This window comes from Gymnoscopelus braueri (assembly GCF_963280865.1).
Source record: "Gymnoscopelus braueri genome assembly, chromosome: 5".
In the NCBI taxonomy this organism is placed as follows: domain Eukaryota; kingdom Metazoa; phylum Chordata; class Actinopteri; order Myctophiformes; family Myctophidae; genus Gymnoscopelus; species Gymnoscopelus braueri.
The window spans coordinates 19224332-19238499 of record NC_137606.1 but is presented as its reverse complement, the minus strand read 5'-3'; the positions used below and the strand labels follow the sequence as shown (position 1 = coordinate 19238499).

The 14168-nt window shown below is 42.9% G+C and overlaps 1 protein-coding gene across 1 annotated transcript in view; it reads right to left on the bottom strand.

The window, feature by feature from the left end:
• Positions 1–2383: 2383 nt before the first annotated feature.
• Positions 2384–14168, bottom strand: part of scn4ba (sodium channel, voltage-gated, type IV, beta a) — an 18122-nt gene continuing 6337 nt past the window's right edge. Inside the window, exons 2-5 of the mRNA XM_080427904.1 lie at positions 5391–5554; positions 4594–4819; positions 3988–4120; positions 2384–2985 (exon numbers count right to left, since the gene is read on the bottom strand). Of these exons, the coding sequence (XP_080284030.1) occupies positions 2895–2985; positions 3988–4120; positions 4594–4819; positions 5391–5554 (614 nt within the window). The 3' untranslated portion in view covers positions 2384–2894. The remainder of the gene's footprint in view (positions 2986–3987; positions 4121–4593; positions 4820–5390; positions 5555–14168) is intronic.

Here is a 14168-nt window from a genome sequence, read left to right as displayed (position 1 = left end):
AGCAGCACTGAGTTTTATCAAACTCTTGTAAAAGATTGTTTTAGTGCCAAGATACCTTTTGGAAACCCCAGTTATTGTCTTTGAACAGACGTCTAATATTGATTGATACCTAAATGTGTCAAATCCAATTAAATGTCATAGTTGTGGGTTGTACTTTCAACTTGAAAGTGCATACACACTGTAGTTTGGACTTTGTGTTAGGATGAAGTACTGGCCTGTTGCAGGACATTCCCACTCAATCTCTAATAACATTCTTATGAAACACATCATCATCATCATCATCTCCTACACCAGCTCAATATAAACAAATTGTTGATGTCTGACAATGATTATCGTATTTCAATTGTACATTCTACAAATGTTGGCTGAATGGCTGTACATTCTTCGCTATAGACTTGCCCAGTGTTGTGCTATTTCCGTACACTGAGGCATGTGTTGAGGAGCTATCTCCATATGAGCACAAACGTGTCTATCCAGAATCTATATTGTTCTGTTGGGTAATAGGGCAATATGGGGACAGTGACAGTTTTCAGGGGAGAAAAGCAAACATTTGACAAAAAAAAAACGTTTTAGGGGAGTTTAGGATGGAAGTGTAATCTGTAACTGGAGAGTTGCTAAATATTTGGCTGTCCTCCCTCAGAGGACATTGTTAATGTGCAATTAGGGAAAATCCAGCTTAAACTGAATCACACAGTACTATTCCAATTACCTTTCTTAACATTACTTATATACAAACATCGACACATGTGTCCTTAAGCTGTAAATCAGTGCATCAATACCTGTATTCATGATGTCATCAGGTGACGCTGAATTAATGTGCTCAAAGAAATTGGGTTTAGGATATTTTACTTGAATGAACTGTTTAAATTCACACTGAGGATTGTACTGTGTAGTGTGTATAGTCACATCACTCTGCTGCTCAGCTTAACAAGAGACCTTTTCAAATTCACAAATTAAAAGTGCTGATAAGCTGTACAGTATTATAGAAATAACGGATTTCCCCTTTAACCACTAAACGTCAGTGGACTTCCCAATGGCCTACAAAACAACCATATCCAGGTATTACTGTGTAACACAACCTCCCCAATGTCATCATTGTGAACCACTTCTTAGTCTATCTTGTCTGGTTACACAAAGAAATGTATTAATCACACCTGACAGGGGTAGGGAGGACATCAGACAAGACGTTAATGTAGACTTTTCTTTGAACTGTGGTGGATAAAATATGTTCATATGAAGATACAGTATAATATATACAAATGCTCACATGCAAAAAATGCATTGGTTATTTAGGCAGAAGCAGCACGATAAAAGTGAATTCATTTCTACAGGGAACTTGGTTGTCAGGGGATTGTCTTGATGAGGGTTAGGGTCGGTTTTTATTTATTTGTTTATTTCTTTTTAAAATAATTTTCTGTGTTTATATCCTCCCACCAGCAAAGGGAGCAGAAGCAGAACAGGCACCTGTGTTACATCTAAAGCAAAACAATCAAACTAGTGCAGAGCTGGATCCTTCAGTCGCCTCAGCAGCCCAAGCTTGTAATGCTATATGGATGTAACAATATCATTGTAACGTGAGTTTTTTTCCCGTTACATCCCTACTAGCTAACTCCAACTACAAGTAGCCATGTAAGACTTCTGCCCATTCATTCTAATCCTAACAGGGCAACCAATTGGCTGGTCCGATGGGTGGGCCGTGAAGACTTTCAAGATTTTCAAGCGGGCCCTAATCCAGAAAAGATTGGGAACCACTGTGTTACGTCACAGTTTTCTAGAATGTCTTGGCTGAGCTCCCTCCCAGACCCTCCTCTGTAACTTTGTCAAACCAGGACCCTGCAGTAAACATTAAGGTCAGAATACCATGGCAGTGGTTCAGGTCAGGTTCTGTTAAAAATCAAGTGTAAAAATCATTGGTGCATTCAACAGGTGCTTTGATGCCTGTAATGGGAAGCATAGTAAATATGACACTTTATGGCCAGCACAGTGCTGCTTGCTTTATGTTCAAAGCATAATTCCCACCCTGTCTGTTTGTTCATTTACATAATGTGTGGACCCTCTTGTTTAACATGACATGTTTTGCTATGCTTGCTATGTCTATGTCTGGCATATGTTACAAAACAACAGACCTCATTGAATGCACCTTTGAAACTTGTAATGGTTAGGATTAGGAGTAGGAGTTGTTTGTGCCATAGTTCAGTATATGCGGCACTTGGTTGGTCACGGGTTCACGGCAGTTGATCATGGCAGATTAATGGTGTGGTTCTGTTAATGTTAGAGTTTGTTTGGGTCCAAGGTTGACTCAGAGTAAGAGTAAGGGGCTGCGGCCTACAACAGAACCTCATTCACCTCCTCTCCCTTAAAACAGCAACATCATCAACAGCAATAAAACCCCTTCTTTGCCACTAAATGTCTTACTTTAATTACACTAAGTGCATCTCTCACCAATACAACTGTCTTATTTATGAACAACAATCCACATACAGATTTATACTGTATGTAGTTCACAGTATAATCCTCTGTGTTGATTTACCCATTTGTACACTCGAAAGGTAAAACCAACACTGAGGATTGAACCGCGAGCACTACTGTATAGGACAGGGTTGAGGACTAATGAGCTTCTGCAGTAGAACAGAGATGAGAGCTGCCAAAGAAATGCAAACAGGGCTTGATAACACAGGCTGTGTTACATATGGGCTGCTATTTAAGCGAGTGTGATCCAGACTTCTGCACATGATATACCTCCCAAATCCCAAGCATATGATTTAAAATATACATGTGACATGTTTCTATTAGCTTAGACACTAGTAAGGTAAAACAGTCCCTTAATAACTGTGTTTTATCTTTTTTTCTGGCATATATACAAACATACAGACAGACAGACATACTCGTTGTGTTCATGCCTTTGGTGTTCCTTTGTTGTCTGCTTTGGCCCCTGAAAGTCCGTTTTCAGTGTTGTCATTCCCTGAGCTCACCAGGCACTCTTTACTGGAGGGCAGAGAGATCAAGAGAACCGAGGTGAACATTTATACACAACTTTTATAGGGAGCAAATGTTGGGGCGCAAAGACAACCGCCCCCAGAGAATGTATCATGTTTCTTTGAAGTTCTCCCCTCTGGGAAGTGACTCCAGACTAGTCTCACATAGCCACTATAGCGAGACGATCAGAGATCTCTGCCTACCGAAATGTCTGGGGACTTCTAAATTCAATATGGGCTAGAACAACGGCTAACATTTTTGAAAACCAATCCTGATACCATCCAAATATGAAAGACCACCCTAAAGTCTTTGCATGGGATCTAACTTGAAGTTTATTTTTCCAATCAGTCCAATAGAGTACCGAAGTCCTGAAGTCACTCGTTCATCCCCTGGTTCACGGAAGTATTTTCTCTATGGAGAATAACATTGGGTAATCTTAAAATCGTCTTGTGTACAAAAAAGTATTGTGGTCCAAAAATAAACAAACTGTCCCGGCGATATTGTCAGGAAGGTGGCTCTGTATCGTTTACCATAGTCAGTCACTCATATTTGATATACATTTCTGAATAGTTCCCACCCAGTTCCAGCCCCTACATAATCTGGCTACGCTACTATACTCTGGACTGTCAGAACCAGGCACAAAAACAGGTTCTTCCCAAAGGCAGTTGCACTGAACAGCTGAACCGTATAAACACTGAACTATAACACTAGATTTATATCCAGCACTGAACAACTCCTTGTTCTTGCTATTTATATTAATGCACCTATCCTATACTGTATCAGTATAAGCAGTATCTTATTTGGGCAATATGTAATACTGTACAAAACCAACGCATTGCTATGTTTCTGGTCTGTTCAATATTAGACGATACATGCATTGTCATCACGGCATCATATACATTATATATACATTTATTTTTTACCTAGCAAATAAACAGATGATACTGATTTTGAAAACAACCTACAGAGGTTATTTATTCCATCATTCTCGGTTTTAAACGGTCTACTTACTTTTTCTCGTCGTCTTTACCAAACAGGAAGTGGATAACCAGGGACTTGATCACCATGACGAGGATCATTGAACCGATGACCGCGCCCACCACAGAGACGATGATAGTCGTCAGAGTGTTATCAATCACCTTCACTGGAGAGGGTGACAAATACAAGGATGAGGCAAGGGAGGAAGTGAGATGGAGAGAAATGAACATTAACAATTATGCACTTTTCATTTAACTGAAATGGGTTTTATGTTTTTCTTTTTTTTATGAAATCACTTGTGCTTTCTAAATATTAATATGTGTGTGAACTTAACTACTTTCAACCTGGTAATCCTATTTTGGCCCTCTCATTATACAGTAGTCCATACAGTATAAAAATAAAGCAGATCTACATGCCCACAACACATCTTTGCATCTCTAGACACAATATGGATCTCATTTGTCTAACCACGACACATTGAAAATAGGCTGATCTACAAGCTCACACTGTGTGTGTGTGTGTGTGTGTGTGTGTGTGTGTGTGTGTGTGTGTGTGTGTGTGTGTGTGTGTGTGTGTGTGTGTGTGTGTGTGTGTGTGTGTGTGCGCGCGTGCACGCAAGCGTGCTTGCATATTACACACATTCATCCACGACTATCAGAGTGAAGATAGCAGTGTGGTTGCGGCCCTTTTCTTTTGGGTTCTTGCCAAAGCAGATGTATTGTCCATCATCGTCAAACGTGATGTTCCACAGCAGGATGGAGATGTTGTTGGTCTTTGTCGTGCCGACAAACTCCACACGTGGATGTTCGATGTCCACAGTGACCTCGGGCTCTGTTTTTTCATCAGCAATGGTACCCTCAGCAAGCTGACACACACACACACACACACACACACACACACACACACACACACACACACGCACACGCATATACACACACACACACACACACACACACACACACACACACACACACACACACACACAGACACACACACACACACACACACACACACACACACACACACACACACACACACACACACACACACACACACACACACCACACGTCAAGTCTAGAAGTTGCGCATCACCTCAACATTTTACACAATGAAAACAACGCTACGAAGGCTAACTAAAGCTGCAATTCATACGTTTCATGTCCTCCCAAGAATACAAATCCAGGTACCTGCCGCGAGCGCCAACATTTCTACTGTTGAGCTACAAAGGAGAGCTTGTTTGGGAAGGTGAGATGTTTCCCTTTGAATTTCATGCAATACTTCCAATGACCACAGGATAATGTCTCAATAGAAATGCAGGGAGACCACCTCCAACCACTGCAGTTGGGTTAGTTATATTGTAGTAACACACTCTAACATACAAATTGACATACAGCTTCAAAGCAACTTTTTTTGTGTATGTGTTTTAACTTGCATACAGGTATGCGTGTTCCATTGTCATTGTAGTGCCAGGTAAAAGCAAGGTTCTTGATGCCAATGCAGGAAGCGTAGGTGCAGGGAATCAGAACCGTAGAACCATTCATCGCCTCGATATAAGGTATTTTCCCCGTGGAGAGCTCCAAGCAGTCAACACGCCACACCCCTGAAAGGACACAGAGCGAGATAGTGGTGAGACAAAATGGACAGAGACGTAGAATCGTGTAATGTTCTCTTGTCGTTCATTCTGAATGTATAGCAATATTTATTTGGGGCACACCTGCACACAAACAAATACATCATATACTGTAACAGACAGCTACATGTAATGAGTTAACTCTGAATAGAATAGAATTCATTGCATACTGCTGGAGAACAGTGGTTCCCAAACAGTGTGCCATGAGACAAGTCCAGGTGTACCTTGGTATTTTGTAACAACCGCACACTATTATTGCAAAAATATACAACTATACAAAAGTAAATCTTTTTTTATTTATCTATTTACCATATCAGTACTTTGTGTGCACTCATTTCCCAATACAGAGGCAGGTTATTTAGGCCTAAGCAACTAAACAGAACATACGAGCTCACAACGTGTTGCATGTAAAAGTATGAAACAACGCTTAGTTGGTTAGTTTTTATTTGGTATTAGTAAATAATGCCAAATCAGCTCCTTGGAATATCTGAAACTCTCAGAGCTGAGCTGTCTCAGGGCAGCTGAAAGGAAGTGGTGCAGGACGGGCCAGTCAGATTACTCTCTCCCACTTTCACTTTAGTTACTAGTTACTTTGCAGATATACGTTATTATAATATAAAACATACATTAACCACTTTAGCCCTATTTTATACATAGACTAATTGAAAATAGCCGATCTACAAGCTCACAACGCATCGCGATGTGATGCGTTGCGAGCTTGTAGATCTGCTATTTTCCAACAAAAAGAAAACTTTAACTTTTGGTATTTTAAGTATATTTTGATGCCAATACTTTTGTACTTTTACTCAAGTAACATTTTGAACACAGGCCTTTTACTTGTTACAGAGTATTTTTATATTGTGGTATTGCTACTTTTACTTAAGTAAAATATCTGAGTACCACTGCTCTTTTCCACCTCTCCTTCCTCCTTGAACCCCCTACCTGCCCCCATCCCTCTCTGCTGAAGCAATTGGATGCTGCTTTCACGATTTGAGTCATTTTGTTCAAAACGGATCACTCCTGCAAATTTTGGAAGCCAATCTTAGCCAATCGAGATGGAATATGAAACATCGGACAGATCCGCCTCGATCACATGACTATAGAGATAATGTGTACCGATTTGCGTGATGTTTGGACAAAATCTGTGGGAGTAATATAAATATTTAAAAAATTGCCTTCTGGTTGTGCTATAACAGGCTAAACAGGAGAAATGTGGTTCAGAGGTTCTGCTCTGGCCTCCAGGGAGTGTGTGTGTGCACAGTTTCACGCCAATCAGTCCAATACCGAAGTCCTGAAGTCACTCGTTCATCCCCTGGTTCACGGAAGTATTTTCTCTATGGCGAATAACATTGGGTAATCTTAAAATCGTCTGGTGTACAAAAAAGTATTGTGGTCCAAAAATAAACAAACTGTCCCGGCGATATTGTCAGGGAGGTGGCTCTGTATCGTTTACCATAGTCAGTCACTCATAATTGATACAGTCTGTTTCTGGCGAAAATTTACTAATTCGGTGGCAGTGACATTAGCGTTTTCTTGCCGTCAGTTGATGCTTCATATCCTATGACTCTGAGTCAAACCGCCGTGCTCATTTGTATGTTTTTGGAACACAGTTCTTATTTGACACAATATTAAACAAGTCTATGGGAATTCTGAATGGGGAACAAAAACGTGACCCACGTAGCATGCGTAAATTACGACTTTGGTGCTCTATAGTGCTGGAGATTAGCTGTACACAGACACACACACACGGACGGACGGACAGGGGCAAAAACATATACATATACATATATATATATATGTCACAGGGAAATTGGCATTCCAGGGAAATTGAAAAAGGAGCGCTCGGTTGTAGGCGCTGGACTTCGGCGAGAGGCGGGGATTTTCGAGACAGGGTTTTTTTACGCGAGGCGGGGCTTTGATGCGAGGCGGCGAGAGGAGGAGGACGAGGACGAGGAGGCGCGAGGCGGGAGGCGGGGCTTTCATGCGAGGCGGACCTGGCTTCTGTTGTTCCCCCCCACATAGCAACCAGGAAGCTACGCTTGGGGAACGCTGAACACGCGTTCACACGCACACGTGATAATAGTTATTGTCCATGACGGAGGCGCGCCGACTTAGCAGAGCTTGAGGCCGAGGAGGCGCGCCCGAGCGCCTCCAGGCGCGAGTGCCCGCGCCGACCGGCCGATGGTCTGCTAGTCGAATCAGCGCAGTCCGAGTTGTAAACCGATAGGGTGAGAATAGATCTTTTCATGGATTACTATCAACGTGTGTGTGTGTCGTGGAACAAATGTTAAAAGCCAGAACACAATCAAATTATCTTAACAGTCATGCTTTCAATAGACCAAATTGAAAGTGTGTGTGCGCACGCACGCGTGCACACGCATGCACGTTCATGTCTATGCACGTCTATGCACGTTGCATAGACGTTCTAGTCTGGTGGCTTGCATTGCCCTCTAGTGTTGGTTCTACAGAATTGCCTGGGGGGGTGGGGGGGGGTGAAAACGAGTGCTCCTTTTTCAATTTCCCTGGAATGCCAATTTCCCTGTAACATATACACTGTATCGGTAAAAAGGGCATGTGAGAACCCCTCTCCCACTGCTTATGCCTGCATCCTATGTTAATTAGTTTCCCGACAATGTAACGGTATTCATATCTGAACACAGCTTAAGCTTCTCTTGTACTCAGGTAAGTCCTGCCCCTGCAAGATCATTCAACAACTCCCTGGTGGCTTCTGTTACACTACAACTGCAAAGAGCCTGGGTGTTGTCCTGAATAGTCAGGACACCAAGCGGTCACTCGTTCCTGTAGGTTTACACTTTACAATATCTGAAAGATAAGACCTTTCCTCACCAAGGAGAGTCTGCCCAGCTGCGTATCCAGGCCTCAGTCATTTCTAGGCTTGACTAACTCCCTCCTTATTAGCCTCCTGGCGTGCTCACTGAGACCCCTCCAAAAATCAAGAATACTGAGATACGCCTGGTAGTCAACCAAGTGACTATTTTTACGTTCCCTTCATTGGCTTCCGATTGCTTCCCATATCCTGTACATCACACTAGTGATGGCCTACAAGGAAACCAAGAACATGGCATCCTGTACCTACAGGACATGATCAAACTCCACAAACCTTCACTAATTTACTGTAGATCAGCTAACACATGGGAGGCTGTTCAAGCTTTCCCTAAAACACCTTGGCCAAAGCTTCACACATGGGGCCCTATTTTCCATCCTTCCTGCGCTATCCCTATAGCACTACCTGCTACCCGTTAATTATGCAAAAGGCAGCTGGTGCTGCCCCCAAACGGTATCTTACGGCCGCACTACCCGCTATACACTATGCAGACTCCGTTATTCCGTTACCTGGAGGTGTGGCCATGGGTGTGTTGTTGCGCTATCCCTAAAATTGCTATCTTGCCCACACACATATGGGAAAGCGCATAGCGGATTCTAAAACCACCCGCTATGCCAAATTCGTTTGGTAGAGCGCGCCTGCAATGGGAATGTCGGGAGTTGAGAATGGGAGTTCAGAGGTCTCCCTCACTCCCATTCTCAACAAATCTCTTTGCCTACAGTATAATCAGCAGAAGTGAGAGTGTCAATTCCTTGTGTCAATTGTGTTTATATAAGATGATAGTCATTTTCGAAGAAGACAATTTGTGCTGCGCGATGCCATTCGCTCCAAATTACACACTTCAGTTTTATTTACAATATGATATCCCTCCGCGGCGGGCGGAGGCATCCGAGGTAGACTAACAGATTACTCCGTATACAGGGGTGTACTGCGGCTAGGGGGCGGTGGTACATACCTGCCCAAATACCTACGCGACAAACCCTCATTCCTCGTGTCCTTTCGAGGCGTGCTAGATCACTGCAAGACGATTGGAGTGATCCAATCACTCACATAACCGTGGTTACATACGTAACCATTGTTATTTAGATGCTATGTTTGCCTGGTACCCCAGATTATTTGAGCCACTACACTGTTCTCTGAACTCTACTTAAGTGACTATTTACCTGGTTGTTGACAAGGGTTCAAGCTTTCTCTGCATGCTTACTATGATTTCACACTTGTAAGTCGCTCTGGATAACAGCGTCTGCTCAATGTCTAATTTTAAAAGATATTGATTGGATACAAATGAAGCTGTTAAGTGTCCTGATAGGAGAGATTGAAAGACACAAGTAGTGTGAAGAAAAGGAAGAGGGGTGTGGCAAGAGTGGAAAATTTATGCGAGAAGGACAGAGGAATACCGAAAGAGAGGAATAAGGCGAAGGGTGAGTGGAGGGGGAAAAAGAAAGGGAGAGGTGGGGGGGAGAAGGAATGTGGGGATGGGGAAGAGAGGTATAGGAGATGAAAGCAAGGTAAATCATAAGAAAGTCTATGAAAGGGAAGAGGTCATTTAGATATTTTAGATCTGCTTCATGGCCACAAACCCATGCAATCAACCATTCAGCAGTACCCCAGACAAACTACTGACTGACTGACTGACTGACTGACTGACTGACTGACTGACTGACTGACTGACTGACTGGCTGACTGGCTGACTGACTGACTGACTGACTGACTGACTGACTGACTGACTGAATGGCCAGGAAAGGACTGATGTAGTAAACAGATGAGCAGACACAAAATGGACAGACAGACAGACAGACAGACAGACAGACAGACAGACAGACAGACAGACAGACAGACAGACAGACAGACAGACAGACAGACAGACAGACAGACAGACAGGATGTCCTGTTACTGACTCATGGACATGTTGTACAGAAAAGATGCAGGCCCTGGTCAGTGTCGTCGGAGATTGCTGTTGGCTAAGCTAATAGTACAAACTTAAAACTTTCATACCTCACTCACGCATGCACATTCAATGTTAATTTAACTATGAGAGTTAATAATGGGTCCATTTGTGCAATCTCCGTGTTAAATGAACACTCAAGATTTAGCAGTGTGGGATTGAATTGCTTATGGTGACTTTGCAGTGACAGCTGGTGTAATTCTCAGATTGTTGTTGTGGTGTCACTCACACACTTGGGGCCTATTTATAAACCCTCCCCTCCACGCTTCACTGGTCAAGATCACATTGCACATGGGACAGGGTGTGTGTGTGTGTGTGTGTGTGTGTGTGTGTGTGTGTGTGTGTGTGTGTGTGTGTGTGTGTGTGTGTGTGTGGTGGGTTATATTGTAGCACTACAGTATCTTATGTGAAAACAGAACCTCTAGTACTGTATAACTTCTGTACCAGACGTCTTTGCTGTAGTAGAACACCACACCACTGGAATCCAAGTGGCTTGTTCAGCTGATGGATACTGATGATAATTATGGAAAGAACCAGTGGAAGTAAGCTGGGGGACAGATGGTGAAGTGGTTACTTCAAGTACATTTGGAGATACAGTACCCTAGACAAACTACTGACTGACTGACTGACTGACTGACTGACTGACTCACACACACACACACACACACACACACACACACACACACACACACACACACACACACACACACACACACACACACACACACAATAGTCAGGGAAATATGTAACAAAAATAGGCTCAGTTGTTCACTTCCGGCAGAAAGTATGAAAATTTGCACATGGAATCTTTGAAGTATGCTGATTTCAAATGTTGCCGGATCCAAGCTCTTTTCCCATGGGATCTGGTCGTAAAAGGAGAATTAAAGATGGCCGCCAATGTTTTTGGTTCAATTAGGTTTTGTATTCCAATCTTTGACACCTCTTCACTTTTGAATGTGAAACAAGTTTGTTTTGATGAAATCCAAATTGTAAAGCAGCAAAAAATGTTGGTTTCTGTAGATTAATTTAGCAGATTAGAGTCTGTTTTTATAGTAAATTTGATTGAAACCAGTGTTTCTCCAAAGTGCTTCATCTGAGCCTCATGATGTTGGTGTCTCTACCTATGTTTTCAGGGGTATTCTTTCACATGAGATCATATTACTATGGGTTCACATTTATTTAATATTTTTGTAGCAACAGTGAAAACTCATTCTTCAAAAACATCCAGTAGTATCCAGAAAGCCATTGTATCAGATCTCAATAATGCAATCAGTACGTTCTGGGGAAAGCTGGGGAATCTATTCTCAGAAGACAGTAACGACTTGTAAGTGCTTGACACCAAAGTCATCATGCCTGATGAAGTGGTAGCCACAGTGCGATCTGTGGAGGACATTGGCAAAACACAATTTGATGGCTTTGTGGAGAAGCGAATCAAGGATCCTTCTATCAATTTCTATGATAACATTGCAAAGAACAATCTACCTCTGTTCAAATCAAAGCTGAGGAAAACAACGTCTCAGGTGAAGATAACAAGTATGAAAAGTGACAGCTGTTTTCACTAATACTGCTTGCCAAGTTAGAGATGGTGATCTTGACACATTCTTTGAACACGAGTGCCATGCGTGGCCACCGGCATTGGCTGAAGGTATCAATACAATGCGCCCACCAATCAGTAAAGCTGATCTCTTGCCCTGTTTGGAAACTTTAGCACCACGTCCTGGTGATACCCCCAAAAGAGTAGTTTGTATTTTTTATTTTTTTTAATAATTTTTATCCCTCGATTTTTGTAACCCATTTTTTCACCCGGTGCCAATTTGCTAAGTGATCCTGGGCACTACACTCCCCCCACCAGCCTAGGGAGGCCAGGGCCGAGCTCATGCCTCCTTCAATGCATGAGAGCCAACTGACCTTCTTGTCACCTGACAGGGGAGAGTTTCCCCGGTTGGACGTAGCGCGTGGAAGGAACACGTTATTCCAACCAGTTCCCTTCCCCTCCATCAGGCACCCCGGCTGACCAGGGGGAGGCAGTATAGTGACCAGGATTACTACATGTTTTTGTGAGGGTATTAACTACCCTAGGAGACACGGGGAGAACATGCAAACTCCACACAGAGTAGGCCCTTTCGCCAACCCCACCTAGGGTATGGGCACTGGTGACGCGGAGGAGAAGACACACCCCCAGCGCCCACAGCGTAGTTTGTATTTTTGATGGCGCTGCCTTAGTCCATCAGTTAGAACCTAAGAAGTGTAACAGTGTGGTCAGTACATTCGGTGACTATGTACAGAAACAGTTCCTTTCGTACATTGCACGAAAGTTGAACGAGGAGACTGTGATGCGTGTTGATGGTGGTGTGGGACACGTACAGAACGGACAGTCTCAAGGAAGGAACCAGGCTTGGTTGTGGCACCGGCATACCACTCCATATGACTGAACAGACATCCGTGCCACGAAACTGGAGCAGCTTCCTTCGTATAGATTCCAACAAAAAGACATTATTCGGCTTCCTCGCAGCTGCTCTGGAAACAATGGTTGTACTTGTTCCAGATGGGAAAACACTTCTCACAACCCATGAAGAAGATGATTTTCAACTTCAACCATGTACACATGAAGAGGCTGATTCACGAATACATGCCTGGCACGCATACCAGCGGGCGTACAGAAGGGTCGACATTCATGCAACGGACACAGATGTGGTTGTGTTGGCTATCGCAATGGCAAGTGTCATGAATGGTTGTGAACTGTAGTTGGCATTTGGACAGTTTGGGGAAAGTCGAACTATCATCTCGGCGGCAGAAGTAACAAATGATGACATGGATGAAAAAGAGAGGTTCTTTGTTGGCCGGTACAATTGAACTTCTCTGAAGAAAGTGAACGAGGCACGCAAGCAGTCTATTTGCTCATAGACATCGCAAAGACTAAGAATAATAGAATAATAAAAACAAATACAAATAAATGTTGGAAGGAGTGATGGCAAACCCTAAATATAATATGACATTACCAAATATTATTTTTTTCTATGGGATTCAGAACTAACAAACATCTTAAAGTTCTTAAGCGGCCATGTTGGAATTGAAGATGGCGGCAAACCCTTTGGTCCGAACTCTTGGAACCGGCAATTTTTGAATTCAGCGCACAAAAATACCTTAAGATGCAAAATTTCACACTTTCTGCCAGAAGTGAACAACTTTTTCACATATTTCCCTGACTATTATGCATATGCACACACGCACTCACGCACACACAGACAGACACACACAGAAATATACTTATGGACCATCAATACCTGTTTGATCGTACAAGTGTGTATAGTTTGATTAGATTTTTCACTCCCATCATCCCATCTCCTCACCCATTTTGCTCCTGCTTTACTTTCTGTCCAGTCTTTTATCATTTTTGACCTCTTGACCATTTTCACCTCTTCACTCTCTCACTCATCATGTCTCACCAACACCTGGCGATGTAATTTATACTCCGTTGAACAACAGTGCCATGCATGTGCCAAAAATAGCTGAGTGAGGGTACAAGCTAACAATGCATAGCAATGCAACGCATTGTGGGCTCATAGATTGACTATTTCTGGCTTGCGACACCAATGATCAGGTTTTAGTTTCTCCTTGGTGTTTCCCTCTCTCTCTCTCTCTCTCTCTCTCTCTCTCTCTCTCTCTCTCTCTCTCTCTCTTCCATTCTCTTTTCTCTCTCCTGCTGTCAAGACTAGTTCCTCAGGGATCTTACAGCCATATAAAGAAGAGAGGAGACACGTGGCAGACTGGGCTGCTTATAACTAATATATGAG